Source organism: Phacochoerus africanus, chromosome 8, assembly GCF_016906955.1.
Source record: "Phacochoerus africanus isolate WHEZ1 chromosome 8, ROS_Pafr_v1, whole genome shotgun sequence".
Taxonomy (NCBI): Eukaryota; Metazoa; Chordata; class Mammalia; order Artiodactyla; family Suidae; genus Phacochoerus; species Phacochoerus africanus.
Window position 1 is genome coordinate 78558947 of NC_062551.1, and position 27505 is coordinate 78586451.

The 27505-nt window shown below is 45.1% G+C and overlaps 1 protein-coding gene across 7 annotated transcripts in view; it reads right to left on the reverse strand.

Moving 5' to 3' along the window:
* Window positions 1–12387: 12387 nt before the first annotated feature.
* The window catches only part of HP1BP3 (heterochromatin protein 1 binding protein 3), a 32921-nt gene continuing 17803 nt past the window's right edge, over window positions 12388–27505 (reverse strand). For 6 of the 7 annotated variants that reach the window (XM_047792276.1, XM_047792275.1, XM_047792273.1 and 3 more), the window contains 5 exons: window positions 23812–23902; window positions 18309–18468; window positions 16118–16229; window positions 14607–14720; window positions 12388–14173 (listed from right to left, as the gene is read on the reverse strand). In XM_047792276.1, the coding sequence (XP_047648232.1) occupies window positions 13879–14173; window positions 14607–14720; window positions 16118–16229; window positions 18309–18468; window positions 23812–23902 (772 nt within the window). In that variant the 3' untranslated portion in view covers window positions 12388–13878. Of the gene's footprint in view, window positions 14174–14606; window positions 14721–16117; window positions 16230–18308; window positions 18562–23811; window positions 23903–27505 lie in introns of those variants that run through there. The other variant, XM_047792278.1, reaches the window with a different exon arrangement.

Below are 27505 nucleotides of genomic sequence, written 5' to 3' on the forward strand. Positions count from 1 at the left end.
GGGAGGAGGGCTGTCCCAGGCCACGGAGCCTTAGAGCTCCCGTCAGAGGCTGCCAAGCCCCTGCCTCTAACAAGCCCTGCCTGGGCACCTGCTATGTGCCGGGCAGCCCCAGGCACTGGGGCCACGCAGCTGTGACAAAATCTCCCCACCTGCCCTCATGGAGCTGACATTCTGGTGAAGGAGAAAGACATTCAACGAAACAACAGTAAGCTATGGAAAATGCTAGATGGTGATGCAGCAGAAAGGAGGCTATGGAGTGCAGGTGGGGGGCTGACTACAGGCAGGAGGGGGTGAGGTCCGGGAAGGAGCGGGAGGAAGGGGATATGGACACGTAAGCAGCTTGTGCAAAGTGTCAGGGGAGGGGGACAGCCCGGGAGGGCACTGCCCACGAGGAGGGGTGTGACAGCAGTGAGAACAGAGCCTGCAAAGGCACAGAGGAGCGGAAGCAGCTGGGCCCTGAGGTAGAACTTACCAGAGCAGCAGCCAGGGTGCGATAGCCCTTAAATGTCACACTGGGGAATTTAGGCTCTGCCCTGTGGGGAGTGGGGAGCCACAGCAGGTTCCAGGGCAGGAGCTCTGGAGTCTACAGGGGAAGCAGGTGGCCCATGACCTGGGTGGCCAAGGCTGCATCACAGGGCCCTGGCCCCTTCAGCCCAGCCTGACTTTAGCCCCGACCCCAACCAGCCTGCTTGCTGGTGCTGAGTCCAGGGGCACAAGTGCCCTGGGGGTGCTGAGGAGCACTGCCCCAGCCCAGGCCAGGCTCTGGTCCCTCCAGGAGCTCCTCTCCCAGATCCATTGGTGGAGGAGAGGAAGAAACCTGCCCTCTAGACTGCGCTCAGGGGCAGGAAGAGCGCTCACGCTCCATCGGAGCTCAGACCACAGCTGCAGCTCCGTGAATGTGGAAAAGGCATCATGAAAGAGAATGGCTGAATGCCTCCGCCTGGGTCCCAAGCTCCCTCAGGCTTTCCTGGGGCCAACTTGAGCCCCCACCTCCATCCCCCATCCTGGCCGGCTCCGTCTCATCAGGCTACTTGGGTAATCACTGCACTTGGGATCGGAGAGACCTGGGGCCAAATCCTGTGTGACTTTGGGCAAGCTGCCTCACCTCTCTGAGCCTCCATTTCCTCTTCCCCAAACCTGGGGTAATGTGAGAATTGAATGGAGACGCAGAACCCAGCATGACGTTGGCCAGGCTCTGAGCCGAGATTAGCAAGTCTGCTTTCACGGGGAGGGGGGGGTGCAGCGGGAGCAAAGCCTGATGTTCAGGAGGGAGCTTGGGAGGCCATCGAGGACTGACCACTACAGTTCTCTCCCTGCACCAGGCCGCCTGAAAGAAGGCCCCCCAGTCCAGGAGGGGAGGCCCGCCTGGAGCCCTGACTCCTGCCAGCAGAAGGCAGGGATCAGCCTGGGCGCCAGCAGGAAATGGGTGCACTCCAGCACCCGTAGGAGGCCTGGAGGAGGGTTTGGCTGCTTTGGAACTGACTCAGTGCCAAGCACCCAGGAACAGGGCCTACCTCAGCCTGCCCCTGACCTTCAGCCCCAGGCTCAAGACAGGTGGGGGCTCCAGCTTCGATCTAGCACCTGTGGTGAACAGCCAGGCGGGGAAGCACCAGCAGATGACGGCTACCCCATCCCCCTGATGCCTTCCCGGTGCTGTCCTCTTGCTTCGCTGGACTCTCACACCTCTCCCCCTTTTTGATCCCAATTATTTTTCACATCATGTCCATTACCTACTGTCATTCTGCGTTTACACACAGCAGAGTTAGGTGTGTAACTGGCACAAAAGCTACGTGGCCCTGGTTCCAGGAACGGAGATGGGGCTTCCAGGGACCATGCCTTTTGACTTCATGATCACATCCTGGGCGGGGAGGTCCTGGACCCACAGGCAGGGGAACAGAGGAGGCCAAAACCAAAACGCAAACAAGGCAAAAGAGAGGGAAGGAACAGTGGATGCGTGGAGAGAAGAGTGAGAAGAAAGACAGTAGAAGAAGAGAGAAAGGAGAGATGGGAGGAGAGACGGAAGCACATTTCCCATTCTGCCCGCACTGCTGACACAGCCCCTCAGATGCTGAGAGTGTTAGATGGGAGTTCCCTGGTGGCCTAGTGGTTAAGGATCCAGTGTTGTCATTGCTGTGCTCGGCTTTGATCCCTGGCTCAGAAACTTCTGTATGCCCTGGACACAGCCAAAAAAAAAAAAAAAAAAAAGAGAGAAGAAGAAGAAGAGGAAAGAAGAGTGTTTGTTAGATGGGAAGGAGCCACAGTTATCACACACTCACACAGGCCAGGCCAGCTGCATCTAAAGCTACAAACAGCCTCCTCCCTCCAGAGCCAGAGCCACAGCTTTCTTGGGGACAACCCAGAATCGGAGCTGTGGGGGTGGAAAGGCCGGGCCACTGGCCCTCATATAGGGCCCACCTCCCCCACCCTCACTTGTTCTCCCCAGGAAACTGGAAGTTTCTTCCTTTCAATCAGGAGGGGCAGAGTGCATTTCAGCCCCACCCAGGGACCAGCGAGGGTACAGGCTCATCCTTACCCTGGAAACAGACCTGCTTACCTGTTCCAGGCACAAACACCCACTTAGCCCTTTGGAACAGATCTGTTTTCTGAGGTTTGGCACAGGAGTCTGGCTGAGCCAGAACCTTCCTAAGGGGACACACTTGGAATGAGGTTGGGGCTCTTCTCTTGCTCCTCTGAGGTTTTCCAGGTGGTTCTGCTTAGAGACAGGGAACTGGATGGGCTGCCTACTTCGAAGGTCAAGGACACAGGCCCTCTGCTGTACTGCACTGTAGCTAAATGGTGTCATCGGGCTGGCCCACCCCCCCCTCCACCCCCGCATCATGGGAGACCCCTCAGCCTGCAGACTTGGGGTGCTTAGGAAATGGTGGCCCAGGGGTGAAGTCACTTGCCCAAGGTCACACAGCATAAGGCGAAGCTGGGAAGCAAACCCAGGTCTCCGGGGCTCTTCCTCCAGGCGACGGCAGCGCCCTACCCTAAATAAGCAGGGCGGCCGCCTTTGGAGTCCAGAGGGTCCCAGGCTATGCAGGGGCAGGTGAGGCAGGAAGCAGCAGCAGTGACCCAGAACACTCTAGGCGCTGGGGGCCGATCTGATCACCTCAACAGCTGCTTTCTCGCTCTCTGACGGCCTCGCAGGCCAGATGGTCTGGGGCTGCCAGAGCCACTCCAGTCACCTGCCTCCCTGCCCCTCTCCCAACTGCCTTTGGCTCAGCAGCAAGAAGAGCCCCCTGCCCCAATACAACCCTTGGGGCCACCCCTACCTGCCCTAGGTCACAGGGTGGGAGAGACTGAACCATGCAGTCCCAGGGTTAGACTGTAGACTGGGGGCTGGGACAGGTGGGGCGGGGGGAATGTCCCACAAGGTTGGCTCATGTAACCAGCAAACCTCTCAGCCTCCATTTTCTCAACCATAAAGTGTGGATAATAATAGCAGCTGCCTCCTGGAGTTGTTGATCTATCTGTTCCTTCTGAGAATATTTCCAAGCGCTCTGTGCCAGGTGAACAAAACAAAGTCCCAGCCCTCACGGAGCACCCAAGCTGGGTACGGGGGACGGTACTGGAAATCAACAACATTTCAGGGAGGTAAAGTGACTTGGAGGAAAATACAGCAGGGTGAAGAGGCTATGAGATGCTCCTACGAGGCCAGGGGGCGGGCGGTGCTATCAAATAAGGGTGGTCTCTCCATGCAGATGACATAAAGCAGAAAGTGCTGTTTTCGGCATTAAGTGCGGCGGAAACCACGCACCCGGCCAGCTCCCAGGCGGTACAGAGCGCACCACGGCGTGGGTAATTATTCCTGCTCTTATTGTAATTCCTGGGGAGGCTGCCAGGGCTTTTAGCAGACAATCCCTCGCCGGCCCGGGGCAGAGAAACTCCCCGGACCAACAGAGCGGCGAGAGCGTTAGGACGTGGCCGAGGGGCGGCGGAGGTGACGATGTTGGAGATGATGGATGTAGGTGACGGATGATGACGGCGATGGATGGAGGGGACAGAGGTGCTTCTCGCCATCCGAGATCCTCCCCCATCTCTGCGCTAGGGGACCGAGGCCGGCTCCCTCCTATCTGTGGGTCCCAGCTCCCGCCCGGCTACCCGGAGGTCACTCACCGCGGCCGCCGAGTTTCGCGACCCTTCGCTCCAGCTCTGCGCCGCGACCCCCGCGCAGACCGGTGCGTCTCCACAGCCAGCTCCGGCTCCTGCCCCGCCCCCTCCTCCCCGCGCGACCCCCACGTGGCGGAGGGAACCAGCACCCCCTTCACCTGGCGGCGGCGCCCGGCCCTCGCCCACCCAATCGGCGCCTGCGGAGCGGCCCAGTTCGGCCTCGCTGTCCAATAAGCGACCGCGAGGCACCCTGGCACCGCCCTTGCCGGTTCGTCCGCGGCGCTCCACCTTAAAGGGCGGGAGGGGCAGCGCTCACGCCCACCCTCCCAGAGCGCCCCTTCCTGGGCGTGTTTGGGGGCGGTTGGGTTGGGGATCTGAGCACCCCGGGCCTCGCAAACAGCTCCCTCCTCCTGGAGAGTCTCTCCCTTCCCGCCCCCTGGCTGCCTCCTCTTCGTCATCCTAGCGGCGGCTCCGGCTGTGGCAGCTCCTCCTCCGAGAAGCCTTCCCTGACGACCACCAGTGTCTCCACCCCCAGCACAGCCACTGCTGCCGGTCATCCCACTCGTCTGACCAGAGTGTAAAAGGCTTCGGCCAGGAGGGGACTCCATCCCCTACACAGGAGAGCCTGGCCCGAGGTTGGCATCCTGGGATTGTCGACGGTGGTCTCGACGAGGGAATGAATGCACTCAGGACCCGGCCTCAGGGGGAAGAGGGCTAGTCTCACTCGAATTCCTTCCCTCAGCCCCAGAGAGGTGGGGAGTGCGACGCCTCCTCTTCCTCGCCCTCTCCCCGCCCGGCTGTGCTGGGCCTTTCTTGTAAGAGAGTTAACTGAGCCCGCCCAGCTCGGAGCCCTCTCTGAGAAATCTCGGCTGGGATATTATCACTCTGCGGGGCATGATCCGGCCCTTCGGGTTACATGGAAATCCACGGAGCCCGGGGTCGGGGTCGAGGTCAGTGTGGGGGTGGGAGCCGCTGGTGAGCAAATCCAGCCCAACGCGTCAGCCACGGCTTTGAGCTGAACGCTTGTTCCCACCAGGCTCAGAAACCTGTGGGTGCCAAAAACTAAATAGCAAGCCTGATTCAGCCTTTGGCGTGTATAACACCTGAATTCTGCAGAGGAAACCCCAGCAGCTGGGACACGGCAGGAAAGCGGGGACACAGGGCTCAGATCCAGCGGGGAACAAAGGCTGCACCCCAGCAGATGGGCACCCTGACAGAGGTGGGGTGGGGGGAGCAGTGAGAAACTCAACTCGGCCTGGATCCGAGGGCCTCAGGGGAGTTTAGGGAGACCTGGGTGTGAACCAAGGTGGCCTGCTGGGCATTCCTCTGCCTCCTCAGAGCACCTGGATGCCCCCAGAGGCCTAACGCTTACAGGTGTAATGCGTAGAGGCTTGGTCCCAAATCTGGGCACTTCCTCTGACTAGACATGGGACTATCTCCAGTGCCTCATCTGTAAGTGTTACTAACACCTGACTCACAGGGATGGGAGGAGTCCCACAGGTTAAAGTGGGCAAAGTGCTTGGCACAGACCTGAGCCATGGAAAGTGACGTGCTCCGTGAATATCAGACTTTGCTATTATTCTTGAGTTTCTTTTGTATATGACCGAATAGCTAGTGTTGAGTTCACCTGCCAAGTGCTCTCAGAAGTCCTTCACCAAGGCCATGTGACAGCCTTGAGTCTATTGATGAGAAGGATTGAGACAGTTTACCAGTTGGTCCTGCTTTCCAAAAAATCCCCATTTATGAAACTCAGTACACAAAGGATGAGGAGTTAGTTTACTAACTTTCTCAAAAAGCATGTGAATTTTGAATAGAGGACTTGCCAATTATTAGACCACGGCCCCCATTTTGCAACTTTTTAGAGGAAACAACATAAGCCACAGCAGTATTAACTCCTGGCTCTAATGGGTTCCTGATGCATACGATTCATCCTGATGCCTATAATTTAAAAAATAGTGGGAGTTCCCTGGTGGCCTAGTGGTTGGGACTTGGTGCTTTCACCGCCATGGCCCAGGTTCAATCCCTGGTCTGAGAACTGAGATCCCACATCAAGCCACTGCATGCCGTGGCCTAAAGAGAACAAATAAAATTTAAAAAATAGGAGTTCTCTCATGCCTCAGCAGGTTAAAGATCTGGTGTTGTCACTGCTGTGGCTCTGGTTACAGCTGTGGCATTGGTCCTATCCCTGGCCCAGGAACTTCCAAATGCCTCAGGCACAGCCAAAAAAATTTTTTAATTAAAAATAGTAAAAGGGGGGTTCCTATAGTGGCTCAGTGGTAACAAACCTGACTTGTATCCATGAGGACTCAGGTTCAATCCCTGGCCTCGCTCAGTGGGTTAAGGATCTGGTGTTGCCATGAGCTGTGATATAGTGGGTGCAGCCCTAAAAGACAAAAAAAAAAAAGTAACAGGAATTTGTTTCAGAGCAACTAATTAAATGTTGATGGTGAAATAGTTAAATCAGAGGGAGAATCTGCCGTCTGAAGCTTTCTAAGGAGAAGGGGACGGAGGGTGAAGATCTGAGAGGCAGGCCCTGCACTAGGTCCCAGGGATACAGAGATTTACAGCAAAACACCTCAAAAACAGATCCGGGAAGAGATGTGTGAAGAACGTTTATGAAATTGACTCCTGACTTTGCGACCACCAAGGACCTTCCTTTTGTTGGTCTTCACCGTTCTCAGGAATACAGTCTTTCAAAACCAAATGCATTTACCCGTCCAAAGTCCGTGTCCTCATTTTCACTTGCGTAAGTGTCCATCTGAGCTATTCCCTCAGGCTCCAAATTCAGTGCACCTAACTCCTCCAAAGGCACAGAAACTCTGAGCTTCTACCAGGCATGAAGCCTTAGCAAAGGCACAATGTATATACAAGGTCAGAGGTTTGCATCAAGGGAAACAAACTTCCGTGGGTGTCAGCCGTCTCCTGGGCGAGCCCAGCTAGTTCCGCCCAGGGCTGCAGCATAAACCGGCCACCACGGCATCATTATCGGCCCCGTGTCCAATCCTATGTTCATGATAGCGCAGCTCTCGGGAGCCGTCAGGCACAGAACCTCAGCCATTGGATTAGTGACTCACTTTGACAGGAAGACCAGAGAATTTATCCATATTAAGCAGGGGAAGGGATGACAAAGAAGGCACGCCAGGGTGGGAGGGCCATGATCCCTGAACGTGTGAGCACACACAGCCCATCGTGGTATTTCCTGCTGAGTCAGCGATGGTGACTAAACCACGCAGGTGTGAGCTTGCTCTCAGTCTTCCCTTTTCACTGAAACCCCAGGTTCTGGGACTGTAGTTGCCAGCTGATGAGTGTGAGTGGGAAGGCCCATGACGTCATTTTAAAACCCATCTCCCAGCAGCAGGACTGAAGCTGGGGGCGAGATGGTGAGCTGGGAGGAGCCTCTGCACGGCATCCACATCTGGCTTCTTTGGCGCACGTTTCCCTCTGTTTCCTCAGTAACACCTTGCCGTGCTGGTAGCTCCTTTCGACCCTGAGGGCCACTGCCTTCGTTCTCTCAGCTGTGTCCTAACGGCTGTCCCTGCAACTCCCTCGACCCCAACCCACCGACACCCCTCCCCCAAGGAAGTGACCTATGACAGAATTTTTTTGTAATTCTAAGCCATTATGGCCTGAATTGTGTCCCCTCTCCCCAAATTAGGATGTTGAAGTCCTAACACCTAGTAAATAGAGGGTCAGAGGGTGGCCCTATTTAGAGATGGGGTCTGTGAAGAGGTAATTACATTAGAACGAGGTTGCTAGGGTGGGCACTGATCCCCATAGGGAGGAATTGGGACACAGACACACATGGAGGGAAGACGATGGGCAGACTGGGAGAAGATGGCCATCCTCCAGCCAAGGAGAAAAGCCTGCCACAGACCCTTCCCTCCCTGCTCAGAAGGAACTAACCCTGCTGACAGGGTTGATCTTGGACTTCTAGAGCCTGCAACTGTTGAGAAAATAAATTGCTCTTGTTTAAGCGACCTGGTCTGTGGTATTTTGCTATGGCCCAAACAGACTAGTATAGCGATTCAAATATGATTTCTTTCCATTCATTAACAAAACAGACCAGACCTCAACCCTCAACACAGATTCTTCTTTCTGGTGTCTTCCGGGGAGCAGAAAGTGTAGAGGTTACAGGATCAGAGAAATGTTACCTAATCTCTCTCTTGCTTCCAGTTGAGAACCAGAAGCTTAGGTGACTGGCCCGTGGTTGCACTGTCGGTTCCAAAGGGGCACAGACTGCAGGACCCTCTGCTCACCCTCTCACAGTTGTGGTGAGGGTGGTGCTCCCGGCATTTTTCTTTTTCTTTTTTTTTTTTTTTGAGGCCCGTAATCACCTGGTACAGCCTAAGCGCAGCTGCTGCTTTCTTTCTCTGATACTTGATAATCTCACCTTGCCTTTGGGTGGCTTGGGTTAAAAAAGAAGAATCTGTGTTCCTGAGGGCTTGGTTAAGGATTCAGCATTGTTACTGCTGTGGCTAGGGTTTGATCCCTGGTCCAGGCACTTTTGCATGCTGTGTTTGTGGCTAAAATAAAAACAAGCCAGGATTTGTGAATTTGAACCCCTTTATTTTATAGATGAGGACATCAAGGCTCAGGGAGATTATCTTGGCCAAGGTCATACAGCTGGTAAGTGATACAGCCCCCCAAGACCACTGTGCAAGGCCATAAACTCTAAGTGTTATTAAGATGCTGGGCTGAGTGATGTATGCTAACCGGGAGTCAATCCCAATTTGGAATAAATGAAAATTTCTCCTTTTATATATACCATACCAGCAAATTTAAAAGTTATGCAAACAACATAGGGGATTTAATTTATGAGAATTTCATCAGAGCAAAAGTTCTGAAACAACTTGATAGATGAGCAAGGATGCTGTGTAACTCTCTGGGTTTTAGGAAAAGGAGTATCTTTTGGAATTAGATGAACAAAGCAGACAGAGATAGCAGGAGAGACCAGATGAGTAAGGTTTCTTTCAGAACCAAGAGCAAGGATTTCTAATATTCCAATGCATGATTACTAGGCCAGTATTGCATCCAGAAAATACAGAAAATTCCCCATTTTGGAATTTCCTTTTTTTTTTGCCTTTTTTAGGGCCGCTCCCATGGCATATGGAGGTTCCCAGGCTAGGGGTCTAATCAGAGCTGTAGCTGCCGGCCTACACCACAGCTCACGGCAACGCCGGATCCTTAAACCACTGGGCAAGGCCAGGAATCAAACCCACAGCCTTGTGGTTCCTAGTCGGATTAGTTGCTATGACTGTGGTGTAGGCTGGCAGCTACAGCTCTGATTAGACCCCTGGCCTGGGAACCTCCATATGCCGAGGGTGCGGCCCTAAAAAGACCAAGAGACAAAAAAAACCCCAAAAAACGAAAACCAATGACTAGGAGTTCCTGCTGTGGTACAGCAGGTTAGGGATCCAGTATTGCTGAAACTGTGGCATGGGTCACAATGGCAGCTTGGATTTGATCCCTGGCCAGGCAACTTCCATATGCTGTGGGTGTAGCTATTTAAAAAAAAAAAAAAAAAAAAAAAGACCATTCAAAGGGTTGCTAGGATTCAATGAAGTTTATATAGAGCCTGACATGTAGAAAAAATTCAATTAGTGTTAGTCTTTGTTGTCACTATTATCATTTACATTAAGTAACAACTAACAACTACACTTTGTCAAACCTATTTAAGGCATCAGAGAAAGGGTTCTTTGCTAAGAAGCAAAGATTTAATAGCAAATGGTGTTAATTATACATTTACATATAGTATCAAGAGAAAATTGCAATTTTTGAGGAAAACGGCTTGGGAAGGCATCTTTAGAAACTTCCTTTGATATTCCAGTTGTTGACAAAATAAATTAGAAACAACTAAAACTAGACTAATATATATAAATATATATACATACACACTCTTTTTTGGCCAGGCCCAAGGCATATGGAAGTCCCCGGGCCAGGGATCAAATCTGAGCCACAGCTGCCACCTATGCTACAGCTGTGGCAACGTCGGATTGTTACCACTGCACCAGACTGGGGATTGAACGCATGCCGCTGCAAAGATCACGCTGGCTCCTGAACCCACTGTGCTACCAGTAGGAACTCCCAAGCTAATACATTTAATCAAAAGTTGAAATTTCTGAAAGAAAACCCATGAAGTTAAGAATCTTGTGGAAAATGACAGAAGAATAACAATGGTGGTGATGAGTTCCTTAAAAAAGGAAAATTTGGTGTAGCTGAGGACGCTGTTCAGTGATCTCTTGTCAAGGAGTTCCTAAGCCAAGAGCTTCAACACCTCTGGTTCCTCAGCTTCAGCTCTGCAGAACTGAGGGACCACCTGCTTTACGGTGAAAAACACAAAAGCAACTCTACACGCTGCGAAGTAATATTAGTTAGAATCTCTTGCGGAATCTTTTTTTTTTTTGCTTTTTAGGGTCTCACCCACAGCACATGGACGTTCCCAGGCTAGGGGTTGAATCGGAGCTACAGGTTCAACAGAGCTGACAAAATTTTATAAAAGAGGAACAATAATGGAAAAAATGATGGAAAAAGTATTGGCATATTACCTAGCTCTTGTTTTCATTTCTTGTTTACTATATAGCTGACAGGCATGATTAAAACACATCTAAGATTTATACTGGCTTCCTTTAATTAAGTCTGCATGGATGGTTAAGATGGAGTTCTGCCTGTGCTGAGTGCTTCTGTCCTATTACTGAAGAAAGATCTCCAGCTTTCCCTGCCGTGGTTATCTCTTCTGTCTCATTTGGGCTTTAAGAAGCCAGCAGTCTCTTTCCCAACATCTTCTGAGATTCATTTATCAAAGGTAGAGTGTGGGTGGTTGAAGGATATATGAAACACTGTGTTTTTGTGTGTGTGTGTGTGTGTCTTTCTACCATTTCTTGGGCCGCTCCCGAGGCATGTGGAGGTTCCCAGGCTAGGGGTACAATTGGACCTGTAGCTGCCGGCCTACGCCAGAGCCACAGCAATGCGGGATCCGAGCCGCCTCTGTGACCTACACCACAGTTCACGGCAACGCTGGATCCTTAACCTACTGAGCGAGGCCAGGGACCGAACCCACAACCTCATGGTTCCTAGTTGGATTCGTTAACTACTGAGCCACAAAGGGAACTCCTATATGAAACACTATTAGTTGAGCTCTCTAAAAGGCACTAGCAGTGAGGACTGAAGCCACTGATCCACATCAGGAATTGCTGGGTTCTCTCTTGAGTTTGCTGTTTTCCTTCCTGTAATGTGGAAATAAAAATTGTCCTGCTCCTTGAGAATGTTTGGAAGGGAAAAAAACAAACATCTCTTTATCTGAATGTCAGGAAGGTGCATGTCTTTGCCAGCTGGGGATTCTCCCTGGAAGAGGGCAGAGTGCAGTGACCCCTCATTTCTCTCCCCTTTACACGATGCTGAAGCAAGGACAGTTTGGTCCTTACTTGAATTCTGTGAAGTGAAAGACCTGAAATGATCTAAATGTCTTACTCTAGGCTGGAGTGCCAGATACACAATATAGCCACCAGGTGACAGTTCAGGCAATCTTTTAAAAATAAAAGCAGTATCATAAAGCAGAAAAACCAACTAAAATCCTCCCACTTTTGATTCCAGAAGAATAGAAAGTTCTTAGCACAGGTACCTAAAGACCCATGCTATTAAGGATTATTACCTGCTAAATAGCGTAACAGAAAATTACTTTCTAGAATTAGGTCTCAGGTTTATCCTTTAGCAATGTATGTTTTTTTTTCCTAGTCCAAGGACATAACGAACATGACATATGAAAAACTGGAGCTCATGATCTTGAAAACAAGGAACTTAATACAAAATTATTTTTTTAAATCTCTTATGCATTAAAGACTCAGGCTCAAAGTATTTAGAAACATTTACCATCCATATTAAGAATGCAAGGAGTTCCATTCGTGGCTCAGTGTTTAATGAACCCAACTAGGAACCATGAGGATGTGAGTTCAATTCCTATCCTCACTCAGTGGGTTAAGGATCTGGCACTGCGGTGAGCTGTGGTGTAGGTCGCAGTCACGGCTTGGATCTCGTGTTGCTGTGTCTGGCAGCTCCAAGCTCCAATTTGACCCCTAGCCCGGGAACTTCCATGTGCTGAGGGTGCAGCCCTAAAAGGCAAAAAAAAAAAAAAAAAAAGCAAATAAACTGAAGCTTGTATTTAAAAAGAAAAATGGCTGATGACTAGTGCAAGGAGCAGAAAAGATCTGAAGTAAGTACAATACTTACAGCTGAGGATATATACTAGAAACTTTTAAATATAAGCTACAGTTCAGCAGCTTTTAAAATTTCATGTTTATTCATATTTTTCAAAATATATGTACATAAAAAAGGAAGATTTACAACAGGAAAGATTGCCTTACATGCAACACAAATTCCAATGAACTCATGATGGGATCACACATGATTATGGATCTAATTCAAGCCAATCTTCTCAAGTCCATTTCCCAGCCACACTTTAGGCTGCAGACAGGATCCCAGGAGACAATGCAAATGGAATGAATGAAACAAACATCTTTTGCCTCTGGCAGCACGCAAGGAGCCAGAAGATTTACACCCAAGAGTTTAAGACAATTAAAATGTCAAGTGCCACAGGGAAGATAAATGATAACCAGAACTCAATACTTCTTAGAAAGCTAGTACTTTTAACACAACTTCACAATACTAAAACAAATACAAATAAGAAAGGATTATTAGGTAGTCAGGCTTCATTTGTTTTTTCTTTTTTTAAAAGTAACTCAAAAAGGAAGTCACTTGCTTGTTATCAAAAGTGCTGTGGAAAGAAAGGAGGGGAAAAACCCACAGATGAATCTGGGATCTAGTTTATTTTAGTGAACTGTATGTTCTTCCACTTAACATTTCTATATTAGCGATGGTGTAACTCTCCAACATTTCCTTATAAAAAAGGCAAAAAGGAAGTGACAGCTCATGCTCCGAATATTAAAAAATATATTTAAACATTTGATCAAGAAGATTTTATATGTTTTGATTTTTAGTAACACAGTCACACCAGAAATCACAAATTCAATATATTCCTATATTTCCCCTTCAGTCAAAAACCAAGTGATGGAGAGATCTTGTGCTTGCTGCTGAGGGAAAGCAATGCCCAGGGGCCAATGGAAAAAATACCTGGAAATGATCAATGTGAAAAGTAGCCCAAAGTCATGTATCTTCAGAATCTAATGAGATCATAATGCTTTTGGCTTATTCCCAAAGCTAAGACATCTCCGTGTTTATAGTTGGAGAGAAAGGGTTAGTGGAGTGGCTTTATAAATAAGATTAATTATTACAGCTATAATTGAAGTCTCCAGGTAGGAGGCTTTATAATCCAGTCAGTGTTATACTGCCTCCTTTTTACTGCCAGCACCTGACCAGCATCCCGTTCTTAATGCTTTCTAACAAACACAAAAAATCTTTGCAACTGTTTAGATAAAACTGGAAGGAAAAAAAAAAAAAAGCCAAAGCTGACCATAAAAAAACAAAGAGGGTTGGGGTAGAAAGAGAAAAAAGGACAAGTACAGATTACACGGTTCAGGAAAAATCCAGAATTACCGAGGAAATGAAAATGACCGGGGGAAGGGGCAGGCACCAAGAACAGCACCTAAAGCTAACAAATGCCTAAATTGGTTTATTTATATTCCCTCCCCGTAACGTTCATAGGAGAGGGGAAAAAAAATGTACTTTTAAAAGCATCGAAACTAAAACAAATGCACACTGACCTTAGAAAATAAGATTTTGAATTTCATCAAGATACCCTTTTTCCTATAAAATTTACTTTTTTGCTTTGAAGGATTTCTTCGTGGTGGACTTGCCCTTGCCAGGCAACTTCACCTCCTTTCTCACACTGGCCGTGGGCTTCTTCGAAGAGCCAACACTAGGCTTCTTGATGACTGAGGGTGAGGGTCTGGCTTTCTTGGCAGGAGTTTTGGCCTTAGGAGGGGCTTTCTTGGGCAGGGGCCTAGCTTTCCCTCGCTGGGCAGCTGGGACTCTAGGGGCAGGCTTGGACCCTCTCTGCTTCATAGACGCAGCCTTCCCTGATGCCTTGGCCGGGGTTTTCTTCTGCAGCCTGTGAGAACCAGAGAGCAAAGGCAATCACTTAGTACCTGAGAGATTCCCTTTACCGATGACCAAAGACTGCCAAAAAAGAAGGTCACCTGTGTTAAGAGGAGGAGTGTGGGTTATTATTTTTATACAGCTTTGCTCAAAGTGTATAAAAATTCAATCAATTCCTAGAGGAATCTACACACAATCCCATGATGTTTTTCTTAGATAAATGTGGTATTACTTTTCTGTAAATAAGCAAACTATGTATAGTGTATACATACACCTACACACACACACAGGTTTGACCAAGTTCAGAGCCTCTAAGTTCTCAAGGAGAAGGCAAGTTCAAATGTTACACAAAGAATGGGAGAAGGATCCTCAGTTAAGACACCTTTCACAGCCTCTCCTATTACTGCCATTTTCAGCTCTAAGCAGGCTCTTCCACACATCAATACCTCCTCTTAGGTGGTGGCTCTTCATCCTCAGAGTCTTCCTCTGAGGAGTCATCTTCCTCTTCATCCTCGTCTTTAGAATCATCTGGCTCTTTCTTTGGGAACAGAACTCCTGGGCTATTAAGAAAAAAAAAAGCCACATTAGGTAAAAGAGAAGTCCCATACAAGACAAGGAAAAGAAAGGGAACCTAGATATGCTCCTCCTTGGACACCACCCACTTCCTCCCACACTCCCCGGTTATGCCAAGTTAGGTTACAAACATCAGGCTACATTTTAACCTATTTTGAACACACACATGAAGTTACGACAAATCTGTAAAAGTCCCAGACCATACCTCATTCTCTTCTTCCCTCCATTCAATAAACTTGGTATTTAATCATTTATTTAGTAAACAATTATTTAATAAGCTCCTGGTATGTGTTCAGCAATGTAACGGCCATTGAATATATAGCAGTAATGGTCTATACAGCAGTGAATAGTCTACACAGCTGGACACATTTTTTGCTCTTATGATCCTGGCAAAAGATCTCCAAGTATGATAAAGCTCTTCAAAGTTTTAGACAAATTCAGCAAGGATCATCCCACTTTTCTTTGTCCTTAAAAGCAGAAAACTTGGTCTCCTTGATTAAAATAGTCCTTAAAAGTATAGCACTGTATGGGCACGATCTTAAGAACTATATTTAAAGTGTAATGTCTGAAAAATTCAAACAATATACATTCAACCAAGTAACATTTAGGTTCATGTACAAAGAACAATATAAGAAAGCTACATTATACTCCTGCTAAAATAAGTTTTAGTGGTACAAGTCATGGCACTTGACTAGAAAAGAAAGTGTAAGAAGGCAACTGCACAGCTACATAGAAAATTGTTTGGCCCATAGCAGGTGCTCAATACATTTTCTGGTTCAATGAATAAGATGTGTATTAGAGACAAATTTTCAAATAAATGCCCTTGTCTCTATAGTATGAAAAAAGCAGATTCAGATTCTTGGAATCAGCCGACGCTCTCCCTACTTCGGGCTGGACAATTAAAACATACTTAATCCTGTAATAATCTTCCTTTCATTATCACATGCTTTATTCTTTATTAGAAGGAAGGAACATCAAAATGACCAGCCAAGGATCTCAAAGAGTTCAATGTTTGATTTTAGGACTACTTAGCTAACAATAAGCTCTTGGAGGATAGCCAAAACCCCCTGCTATTGTACAAAAACCTTCTGATCTAAAACAATACTGCCTTCTTTTTGGTCATGCCTGTGGTGTGCAGAAGTTCCTGGGCTAGGGTCTGAACCCATGCCCTCAGCAGTGCCAAGGCATCGCAGTGACAATGCCAGTCCTTAACTGCTAGGCCACCATGCTACTCCAATGCTGCCTCAAGTAGTCTTTCTTTCCAAGTATGTCCGGTTCAACGTAACATCACTAAGGGCAAAGTAAGTCAAGCCAAGCCTGTAACCTGGAGTCAGATTTTAAACTTGCAATGACCAATACTTCCCATTATGGGCTAGGTGCTTACCTGGGATAATAGGGAAAACAGAGCTGAAAGGTGCCACTGAATCCTTTACCAGAGATTTGTTCCATCCACCCATTCTTTTCACATCTCTGCAGGGTCTTTTTCAACAAATGCACTGAGCAAAAAAATTTCAGAAATGGAAAAAGTACTTATTTATTCAGATCTGAGAATTCCCTCAACCACAATCAGACATAAATTTATGGTCCCATCATGTGCTAAGTGAATCCTTTGTGGTCAAAGGGATTATCAATCAATTCACTAAATTATTAAGTGCCTGTACATTTGGGAAGAGTTAAATTACAAGGGCACGAGACGTTAGAGATCACCATGTCAAATCCCTCATTTCGCTGAAAGGGAAACAGGAGCCCAGAGTGGCTGGTGACTTGTTCTACAGTCGCATATAAATGGTAACTTAAAACTAAGTCTCTCATTACTTCCATTCATTCAAACGTCTACTGAGCGCCTATAAGTACTGATAAGTATTTAGAAGAACATAAAGATAAAAATCAATTTCTCACAAATCAGCACATAGTAACAAAACAATATCATGGCTCCTAAAGGCCTTATCAAGTCTCATCTTTCATAAAAAATACATAAATATATTTTATCGTGAGTCAGTGTCCAAAAAGGGCTGCACTATTAGTGATACTGGAGAGGTTAATAACCCAAATCATCTTCTCTTATAACCACTTGGTCAACAGAGAAAAATCATGGACTAGTCTACTAGGGTCAACATGTACAACTAAACACAGCATCCATCTTGTGCAAGGGAAGAGAAAAAACAGCCATACATACAGCCAATGTTTTATAATAACTTTAAAAGGAACATAATCTATAAAATATCCAATCACTATGTTGTACACCTGAAAGTAATATAACCCTGTAACTATACTTCAATGAAAGTCACACACACCACAGTTTTCAAAGTACATAAGAAAACAATCAGAAAGCATTCCTGGAGTTCTCACTGCGGTGCAGGAGAAATGAACCCAACCAGTACCCATGAGGATGCAGGTTCAATCCCTGGCCTTGCTCAGTGGGTCGGGGACCTGGCATTGCCGTGAGCTGTGGTGTAGGTCGCAGAGGAGGCTCAGATCCTGCACTGCTGTGGCCATGGGATAGGCCGGCAACTGTAGCTCAAATTTGACCCCTAGCCTGGGAACTTCCATATGCCGTAGAGGTGACCCTAAAAAGGCAAAAATAAATAAATAAATAAATAAAAATTCCTTCACATTATAAAATACATATTGTATATACTAAGAGTCAATATTTAGACTTAAAAATGAGCTTCTCACTTACAATAATATATTCTAATTTTGTATTCTGTTGCTCAATTTTCATGTTCCTCACCCTACACCACTGTGCCTACCCTCACAGTTCACTGAGAAAATACACAATCTCACTAACCTACTTGTGACAGTGCTGCTAAGGCAAGATTTCTAATCTCAAATCACCACCTGACAAGGTTAAATATACTTTATTGAAAAAAAGTGTTTTCTGTCATAGGGCTTATTAAGCCAGTAAGAAATAACCTAAGTACTTAGTATTTTAATATGCTGGCATGATCTCAAGGTGATACTACATATTCTGGTAAACATTCAAAAGCAGGTTAAAAATACTATACTTGAGAGATGTTTTGAACCTAGAAATGTATCTCCATTATATTAAAAATAAACAAGAAAAATCTTTTTTTTTTTGTCTTTTGTCTTTTTGTTGTTGTTGTTGCTATTTCTTGGGCCACTCCCGCGGCATATCGAGGTTCCCAGGCTAGGGGTTGAATCGGAGCTGTAGCCACCGGCCTACGCCAGAGCCACAGCAACACAGGATCCGAGCCGCGTCTGCAACCTACACCACAGCTCACGGCAACGCCGGATCGTCAACCCACTGAGCAAGGGCAGGGACCGAACCCGCAACCTCATGGTTCCTAGTTGGATTCGTTAACCACTGCACCACGATGGGAACTCCAAGAAAAATCTTTATAGCAAAGTAAAATTAAATTCTAATCTCCAGCAGATACTGTAAATTAAGAATATGCCTTGATTTATCTTTTTTGTAAATGATAAATTTGTAAAGTTGATCCCTCTGGCTTTTCAGTCAGTAGTTAATGCTCTGTAATTTATAGCGAGATCTCTGGGGATTTTTCACAAAATAATTCCCCTGGTCCCCGGGAAATGCACACAACTCTGAGTCTTACTTTGATAGTTAGAATTGGTCCCTGGGTGGTTCTCCAGGACATACTTCTTCAGAGCAGTGGTGGAGCAGGTCTTCGGCTCATTCATGGCAGCGATGGCAGACAAGATTGCATATTCCATCAGGCTTCCACCAAGCAGGGGTTTCTCCCCTGATTTCTTCAGCTGTTTTCCAAGGAGGAAGAGAAAAGCATCAAGACAACACTCTCCCAAAGCAGGTCAAGACAAGACTCCTCTGCACCAGGTGGGTCGGAGTTCCTGCATTAGCACAGATATGTTTTACAATAAATTGTCAGGTTAGGGACTTTCTCTCCCCACTCATCAGGTATTCAATCTAACTGAGGAGTCCCAACCCTCTTATGGATATTTTCTCCTTCTATCCACCCCTCTATCCAATCTAAATCAGCCACAGCCAACCTAACCCAAAGAGAGTAACAGTTCTATTCCAATAAGGAGACTAATTTGTTATGCTCCCAATAAATAAACACTTTTTCTGAGAATACTTCCTTTTTTTCTGAATCTGAAAATTGGAGTACTTATAATCTTTTTAAAAGGTTTTTTGCTTGTTTATTTTAAGGTCACACCTGCAGCATATGGAAATTTCTAGGCCAGGAGTTGAATTGGAGCTGCAGCTGCTGGCCTATGCCACAACCACAGCAACTCAGGATCTAAGCCATGTCTGCGACCAACAATGCAGCTCATGGCAATGCTGGATTCTCAACCCACTGAGAGGGGCCATGGATCGAACCCGAATCCTCATAGATACTAGTCGGGTTCATTACCACTGACTATAACGGGAACTCCCTGCAAAGGAAAAGTTTGATAAGCTTTTAGGGTATCATACAACAGAAAATTATATAACATGTTTCAAGGACAAAAGGCTGAGGAACATAGGTTAGCACCAATAGGCAGAAAGGTTAAATGACAAATCAAGGTCTGTTCTTTAACAGTGATTCTCAAGGAAAGGTCCACAAACCCCTTAGGGTTCCTGAAACCCCTTCAGAGGACCTGCATGGTTAAAACTACTTTGGTAATAACACTAAAATGTGATCTGCCTTTCTCACTGTGGGACATTTGCATTGGTAGTGGGAAAACAATGATGCCACATGATCATTTAAAGTTTTAGAAAAAGCATTTGACAAATTCAGTAGCCATTCACAATAAGCTCCCAACAAATTAGTAACAGACGAGAACTTTCTCAACCTGATAATAGGCATCTACGAAAAACCTACAGCTTCAATGGTGAAAGAATGTTTTCCCTCTAAGATGGGTAACAAGACAAAGATACCTACTCTCATTACTGTACTGGAGGTTCTACATGGTGCAATCAGGCATTAAAAAAAAAAAAAAAAAGACATTCAGATTGGAAAGGAAGAAGTATAATGATCTTTACTTGCAGATAACATTATCCTGTATGTAGAAAATCACTGGGAATCCAACACAAAATTCTAAGGAACCCTCAAAAAAAGCTCTAGAACTAGTAAATGAGTTCAGTAAGATTCCAGGATAAAAGATCAATAGACAAACCAACTGTATTTCTACAGGCTAGCAATGAACAAGCTAAAAATGAAAATTCTATTCACAACAGCATGGAAAAAGAATAAAATACTTAGGAACAAATATAACAAAAGAAATGTAAGACCTGTACACTGAAAACTACAAAACACTGCTAAGAAGTCAAATATTTAAATAAATGAAGACAGTCATAGATTGGAAAACTCAACACTGTAAAGATAGTAATTTTTTTTCCCAAATGCAATCTCTTATCAAAATCCTGGCTGGATTTTGTGTGTGTGTGTGTGTGAAAATTGATAAACAAGTCTTAAAATTTATATGGAAATGTAAAAGACCCAGAACAATCAAAACAATTTTGAAAAAGAACAAGTTGAGAGGCTTATATTTCCCAATTTCAAAACTTACTACAAAGCTACACTCATCAAGACAGTGTAATCCTGGCATAAGGATTCACATACAGATCAATAGAACAGAATTCAGAGCCCAGAAATAAACCCTTACATTCACGGTCAATTAAGGTTTTTTTTTTTTTTTAAAGTTCTAATGAAGTATAGTTGATTTACAATGCTGTATGGTCAATTAAGTTTTGATAAAGATGCCAAGACAATTCAACGAAGGGACAGTCTCCTCAATAAATGGTGTTGACAACTGGATGTCCAAATGCAAAAAGATGAATTTATACCGTTACTTCACACCTTAAATAAAACTTAACTTAAAATGGGTCACAGATCTAAATGTAAGAACTAAAACCATAAAACCCTTAAGAGAAAAATGGGAGTAAATCTTCCTGACCATAAGCTAGGCAATGATTTATTAGATATGACACGAACAGTACAAGCAATTTAAAAGAAATAATAAACTGGCCTTTATCAAAATTAAACACTTTTGTGTTTCAAGACACCATTAAGAAAGTGAAAGCATGGCCAGATTAGGAGACAATATCTGCAAATCATGCATCTGATGAGGAATCTGTATCTAGTTATATAACTCTTAGAACTCAATTATGATGACAAATGACTCAATTTTAAAAAGAGGCAAAGGATCTGAATAGACATTTTACCAAAGAAGATAAACAAATGTCCATTATGCACACGAAAAGATGGTCAGTATCAATAGTCTTAGGAAAATGTCAACCAAAACCACAATGAGTATGACACTATGTTATGTCCACTAGTAAGGCTATAATTTTAAAAAGACAATAACAAGTATTGGAAAAATAAGGAGAAAATAGAATCTTTGTATATACGTTGCTGGTGGGAACACCAAACAAAGTAGCTACTTTGGCAGTTTCTTAAAACAAATTTACCACACAGTCCAGGGAGTCCACACTCCTACTTACATACCCAAGGGAAATAAAAACATCCATCTGCACAGATTTGAACATAAATGTTCATAGAATATTAATTGTAACAGCAAAAGGGGATGGAGTTCCCATATTGGCTCGGCAGAAACAAATCTGACTAGCATCCATGAGGAGGCAGGTTCAATCCCTAGCCTCACTAAGTGGGTTAAGGATCCTGCATTGCTGTGGCTATGGTGTATGCCAGGGGCTACAGCTCCGATTTGACCCCTAGCCTGGGAACCTCCATATGCCACAGGTGCAGCCCTAAAAAGATAAAAAAAAAGTCGTAACAGCAAAAGTGGAAATAACCCAAATGCTCATTAACTCGTGAATGGATAAACATAATACGTCAGATCCATACAATAAAATACTATTTGGCAATAAAAGGAATGAAAGTACTGATTCATACTGCAACATGGATAAAACTGAACGAATGTTATGCTGAAAGAAGACACAAAAGACCACATACTGTGTGATTCTATCTTTATGAAACTTGTAGAAAAGGTACAGAGAGAAAGCAGATCAGGAGGTTGGATGGGGGCAGGAACCTGGAATGGCTGCATGTGGGCACAAGAGATTTTTTTGGGTGATGGAAATGCTCTAAAACTGAGCAGTGGTGATGGTTGTACAACACTGCAAATTTACTGAAAGTCACTGATTTATAAATTGCAACATGAAATGAATACATCTTATGTATATATGTCATACCTCAATAAAGCTATTAAAGGAGTTCCCGTTGTGGCTCAGAAGTAACGAAACCGACCAGTATCCATGAGGATGTGGGTTCTATCCCTGGCCTTGCTCAGTAGGTTAAGTAAGGATCCAGCAGACAAGGCTCGGATCTGGCATTGCTATGGTTGTGGTGTAGGCCAGTGGCTACAGCTCCAATTTGACCCCTAGCCTGGGAACTGCCACACACCACAGGTGCAGCCCTAGAAGGCAAAAAGAGTAAAAAATAAAAAAAATTTAAACATTAAAAAAAACAACAACAAACTATTACATGCAAACTACTATATACAGATGGACAAACAAGGTCCTACTGTATAGCATGGGGCACTGTATTCAATATCCTATGATAAACTATAACGGAAAAGAATACAAAGAGTCACTCTACGACACAGCAGAAAATAACACAACATTGTAAATCAGTAACATTTTTTTTCAAATTTTTATTTATTTATTTATTTTTTTTTTTTGTCTTTTTGCTATTTCTTTGGGCCGCTCCCGCGGCATATGGAGGTTCCCAGGCTAGGGGATGAATCGGAGCTGTAGCCACCGGCCTACGCCAGAGCCACAGCAACACAGGATCCGAGCCGCGTCTGCAACCTACACCACAGCTCACGGCAACACCGGATCATTAACCCACTGAGCAAGGGCAGGGACCGAACCCGCAACCTCATGGTTCCTAGTCAGATTCGTTAACCACTGTGCCACGATGGGAACTCCTAAATCAATAACATTTTTAAAAAAGTAGAGCTATTACGAAGTAACTATCATTTGTTGAATTTTGTATACTAATACTGATCTCTATCTGAAAATTATTTTAAAACACACCTTTTTTTTTTTAATTCGCTTTTTAGGGCCGCACCTACAGCACATGGAGGTTCCCAGGCTAGGAGTCCAATTGGAGCCACAGCATCACCAGATCCGAGCCACATCTGCAATCTACACCACAGCTCACAGCAATACCAGATCCTTAACCCACTGAACGAGGTCAGGGATTGAACCCACAACCTCATGGTTCCTAGTCAGATTCGTTTCTGCTGCGCCACAACGGGAACTTCAAAATACGTCACCTTTAAAAAAAAATTACTTATTTTTGGTGGCACCTGCGGCATGTGGAAGTTCCTGGGCCAGGGGTCAAATCTGTGCCACAGCAGTGACTCGAACTGCTGCAGTGATGAAGCTGGATCCTTAATCCGCTGTGCTGCAAGGGAACTTCCTAAAACATGCCACCTTTAACTGTACTGTACTCATGTGTGAGCCGGATTTTCTTTATAGATGTAACCCAAAATATATTAAAACAGATACCACCTGGAGTTCCTGTCTTGGCTCGGTGGTTAACGAATCCGACTAGGAACCATGAGGTTGTCGTTTCTATCCCTGGCCTCGCTCAGTGGGTTAAGGATCTTGCGTTGCCCTGAGCTGTGGTGTAGGTGGCAGACGCAGCTTGGATCCCACGTTGCTGTGGCTCTGGTGTAGGCCGGTGTCTACAGCTCTGATTAGACCCCTAGCCTGGGAACCTCCATATGCGAGGGAGCAGCCCTAGAAAAGGCAAAAAGACAAAAAAACAAAAAACAAACAAACAAAAAAACCCCCAGATTCCAGCTGTCTTTTATTAAGATAGACAGTAAAGACTTTTGTAAAAATGTAATAAGGAGTAACCTTCTTCTCACTGAAATTTTTTTTATTTTGGGAAACAGTTTTTCATAAAAAATGTTATTTTCATTAACATGTCGTAGTTTACCATTTCTAAAATGAATTTTAAAATATTCAAAATTTTCCTCAGTTTTAATTGCTAATACAGTAATTATTCATAGGTATAACCCACATAAACAAATGCATTGGGGTCCCCAATGAATTTTTAGAGTATAAGAAGGTTCTGAAACCAAAACTTTTGAGAACCACTTCTCTACAATCAAGTCTCTAACCTGGAATGTCCCAGAAGCACCTTTGCCAGTTATTTGTTCTAACTGGCCTCTCTCTACTGCTCTCTGGAGAGCATTCTTCAACAGCTGAGGCCTGTAGAAGAAAGAAAAACAGTGATAAATATATCAATGAAGGAAAGATTTGAAAAAAACAGATCCAGGGTTGTTCTAAAGAACGAAAAGTTCTGATTCCTTTGTGTAGTACTTTGTTACAGTGGACAAAAAAGTAATAAATTGTTGGCACTCTTAATAAGTGGCATTCTTTTTTCACCAAGCAAACAACCTGAACCATTACCTGTACATACAGAACCACGGACTACACAGAACCAATTTCCAACTTGCCAGAGCACTTCAAAAACCAATCATTTATTACCATCAGACCACAACAGCAACCACACTTTGTAATTAAGCAAAAAATGGATATCCTGGAGTTCTCATCATGGCTCAGCGGGTTACGAACCCACTAGTATCCATGAGGATGTGGGTTCAATCCCTGGCCTCACTCAGTGGGTTAAGAATCTGGCGTGCCGTGAGCTGTGGTGTAGATCACAGATGCGGCTCAGATTTGTCATTGCTGTAGCTGTGGTATATGCCAGCAGCTATAGCTCCGACTCAACCCCTAGCCTGGGAACCTCCATATGCCACAGGTGTGGCCCTAAGATAAATAAATAAACAAACAAACAAATAAAAAAAATAGAATGGATATCTTTAAAGTCCCATTGAATTCAGGTACTCTTTAAGGAAAAATTCCTGGATTTTTAAAAAGTATATAAACATTAACAAATAAACTGAGTTATTTTTTGCAAACTAGTATTTGAAGTCAAGCCTAGTAAAATACGATTCCCCGAGGGAAAAAACAGGTTGTTCTTAACACAGTATCTATGCCTTAAGAGAGTTGTAGTGGTTTTTTTGTTTGTTTGTTTGTTTGTTTGCTTTTTAGGGCTGCGTATGCAACATCGAAGTTACCATGGCACTGGGGTCATATCAGTGTGGCAGCTCCAGCCACAGCCACGGCCTCAGCAACACCGTATCCAAACCTCTTCGGCAACCTCACAGCTCATGGCAACGCCATATCCTTAACCCACTGAGCGAGGCCAGGGATCGAACCCACATCTTTATGGTTACTAGTTGGGTTCATTACCACTGAGCCACTCTCTTAGTAACTCCCAAGAAAGTTGTAGTTTAAAAAAAAAAAAGAAAAAGAAAATTAATAGCCTATGTCATCAAAACTAGATGGCAGGCAAAAAGAAACAGTATCATTAAAAATGTAACAGCAAAATGTTTCAAAAGTTGCTCAGTCAAGGGGCAATGGTTTGGTGGGTGAAGAATCAAGGAAGTTAACTTAGGGCATAAAGGGGTCTGTGGTATGGAACAAGATAAGAGTCAAATGGAAAGCTATACATTCAGAAAAGCAATGGTAAATTTGAAGAAATGGTTAATCATAACTCCAAAGTTTAGTGATGTGCTTTGCCACATCTCCCAAGAATTACCAAAATGGCACCCAAATGGGAGCTCCTTTCTGTGGCTTAGCTGTTAAAGAACCGGACTAGGATTCATGAGGATGCAGGCTGGATCCCTCAACTCGCCCAGTGGGTAAAGGACCTGATGTTGCCGTGAGCTGTGGTGTAGGCCAGCAGCTGTAGCTACAATTCGACTCCTAGCCTGAGAACTTCCATATGCTGTGAGTGAGACGCCTAAAAAGCAGAAAAAAAAAAAAAAAAAAAAGAATGGCACCCAAAGAGCAGAAAATCATGACTTATTTGAAACCAGTTACTTGGTAAGTTGTTAAGATGAAAAGATCAACAACTTGGCAGCCCAGTGAGGGACAGAATGATGAGGGCCAAACTGCTACTACCACTTGAGGTGCTTTCATGAGCTTTGACACCTTTCTTTGGAGAAGAAATTTTGAATCTTTTTATCTAACCAGTAAGCATAACAGGCTGAGGTGACACTAGGGTTAGTAATTACATCATCCATACGCTTGGGGAGGATGAGACAGGGGATCCCATGTTCTAACAGGATGCTAAAGTTAGAAACCATACTGTCTGACACTCCAAGTGAAGAAACTCCCTATCACCCCCCAAATACCAATGAAAGTATTTCTTTAAATTTTTTTTTTGGTCTTTTTGCCATTTCTTGAGCCGCTCCAGCGGCATATGGAGGTTCCCAGGCTAGGGGTGAAATCAGATCTGTGGCTGCTGGCCTACACCACAGCCACAGCAACTCGGGATCCGAGCTGCGTCTGCCACCTACACCACGGCTCATGGCAACACCAGATCCTCAACCCACTGAGCAAGGCCAGGGATCGAACTTGAAACCTCATGGTTCCTAGTTGGATTCGTTAACCACTGCGCCACGACGGGAACTCCAAAAATTTATTTTTTTTCTTTTCTTTTTTTTTTTGTCTTTTCTCTTTTTTGTTGTTGTTGTTGTTGCTATTTCTTGGGCCGCTCCCGCGGCATATGGAGGTTCCCAGGCTAGGGGTCGAATCGGAGCTGTAGTCACCGGCCTACGCCAGAGCCACAGCAACGCGGGATCCGAGCCGCGTCTGCAACCTACACCACAGCTCATGGCAACGCCGGATCGTTCACCCACTGAGCAAGGGCAGGGACCGAACCCGCAACCTCATGGTTCCTAGTCAGATTCATTAACCACTGCGCCACGATGGGAACTCCCAAAAATTTATTTAATTGTTATTTCCCCAATACAGTTTTTTTTTTTCTATGTACAGCATGGTGACCCAGTTACACATACATGTATACATTCTTGAATGAAAGTATTTCTTTTTTTTTTTGTCTTTTGGCTATTTCTTTGGCCGCTCCTGAGGCATATGGAGGTTCCCAGGCTAGGGGTCGAATCGGAGCTGTAGCCGCCGGCCTACACCAGAACCACAGCAACGCGGGATCCGAGCCGCATCTGCGACCTACACCACAGCTCACGGCAACGCCGGATCATTAACCCACTGAGCAAGGGCAGGGACCGAACCCGCAACCTTATGGTTCCTAGTCGGATTCGTTAACCACTGCGCCACGACGGGAACTCCGAATGAAAGTATTTCTAAGCCAGTATTATTCCATTCAGGATGAATACAATTTATGCCATAACCTAAAACACACTCAAAGTCACTCATCCCGCAAATATTTACTGAGTATTTATTATGGTTATGCAGGAATAAACACATAGATCTGGTCACTAAAATCAAGGAATATAAGAGATGATGCATTACATAATAATTATAGGAGAGTGATAAGAGTCAGAGCTGAAGCATGTGCATAGACCTTTGGGAATACGACTGAAGGGATGATTTAACTGTCAAACAATTTTTCTATTAGCTGATCTATTGAGTTAGAGTCCAATGGAGCATCACATAGCTTAAATAAAACATTGCAAACTTAGACTCTTTGGTCAAATTAAAAAACTAATCTGAGAAGCGTCTTCTTAACCAAGGTTCAAATGCTCCAGGAATGAGTTACCAGCTAAATTGGTTCCCTTAACATTTTTGTTTCCTCAGCAATACCAATCATCATACTAGCATATGCCTTGTGGTGGGCCTTTAGAAATCTCAGGGTTCTATCACTCACTCCATTCTTCAGGTAAAAGCACACTTACCAAAGGCTTCAAAGCATCTCTCATCAGCCCCTTCTCTCATCACTGCTACAACCTTAGTACAAGCCACCACGCCCTCCCTTCTGGGCAC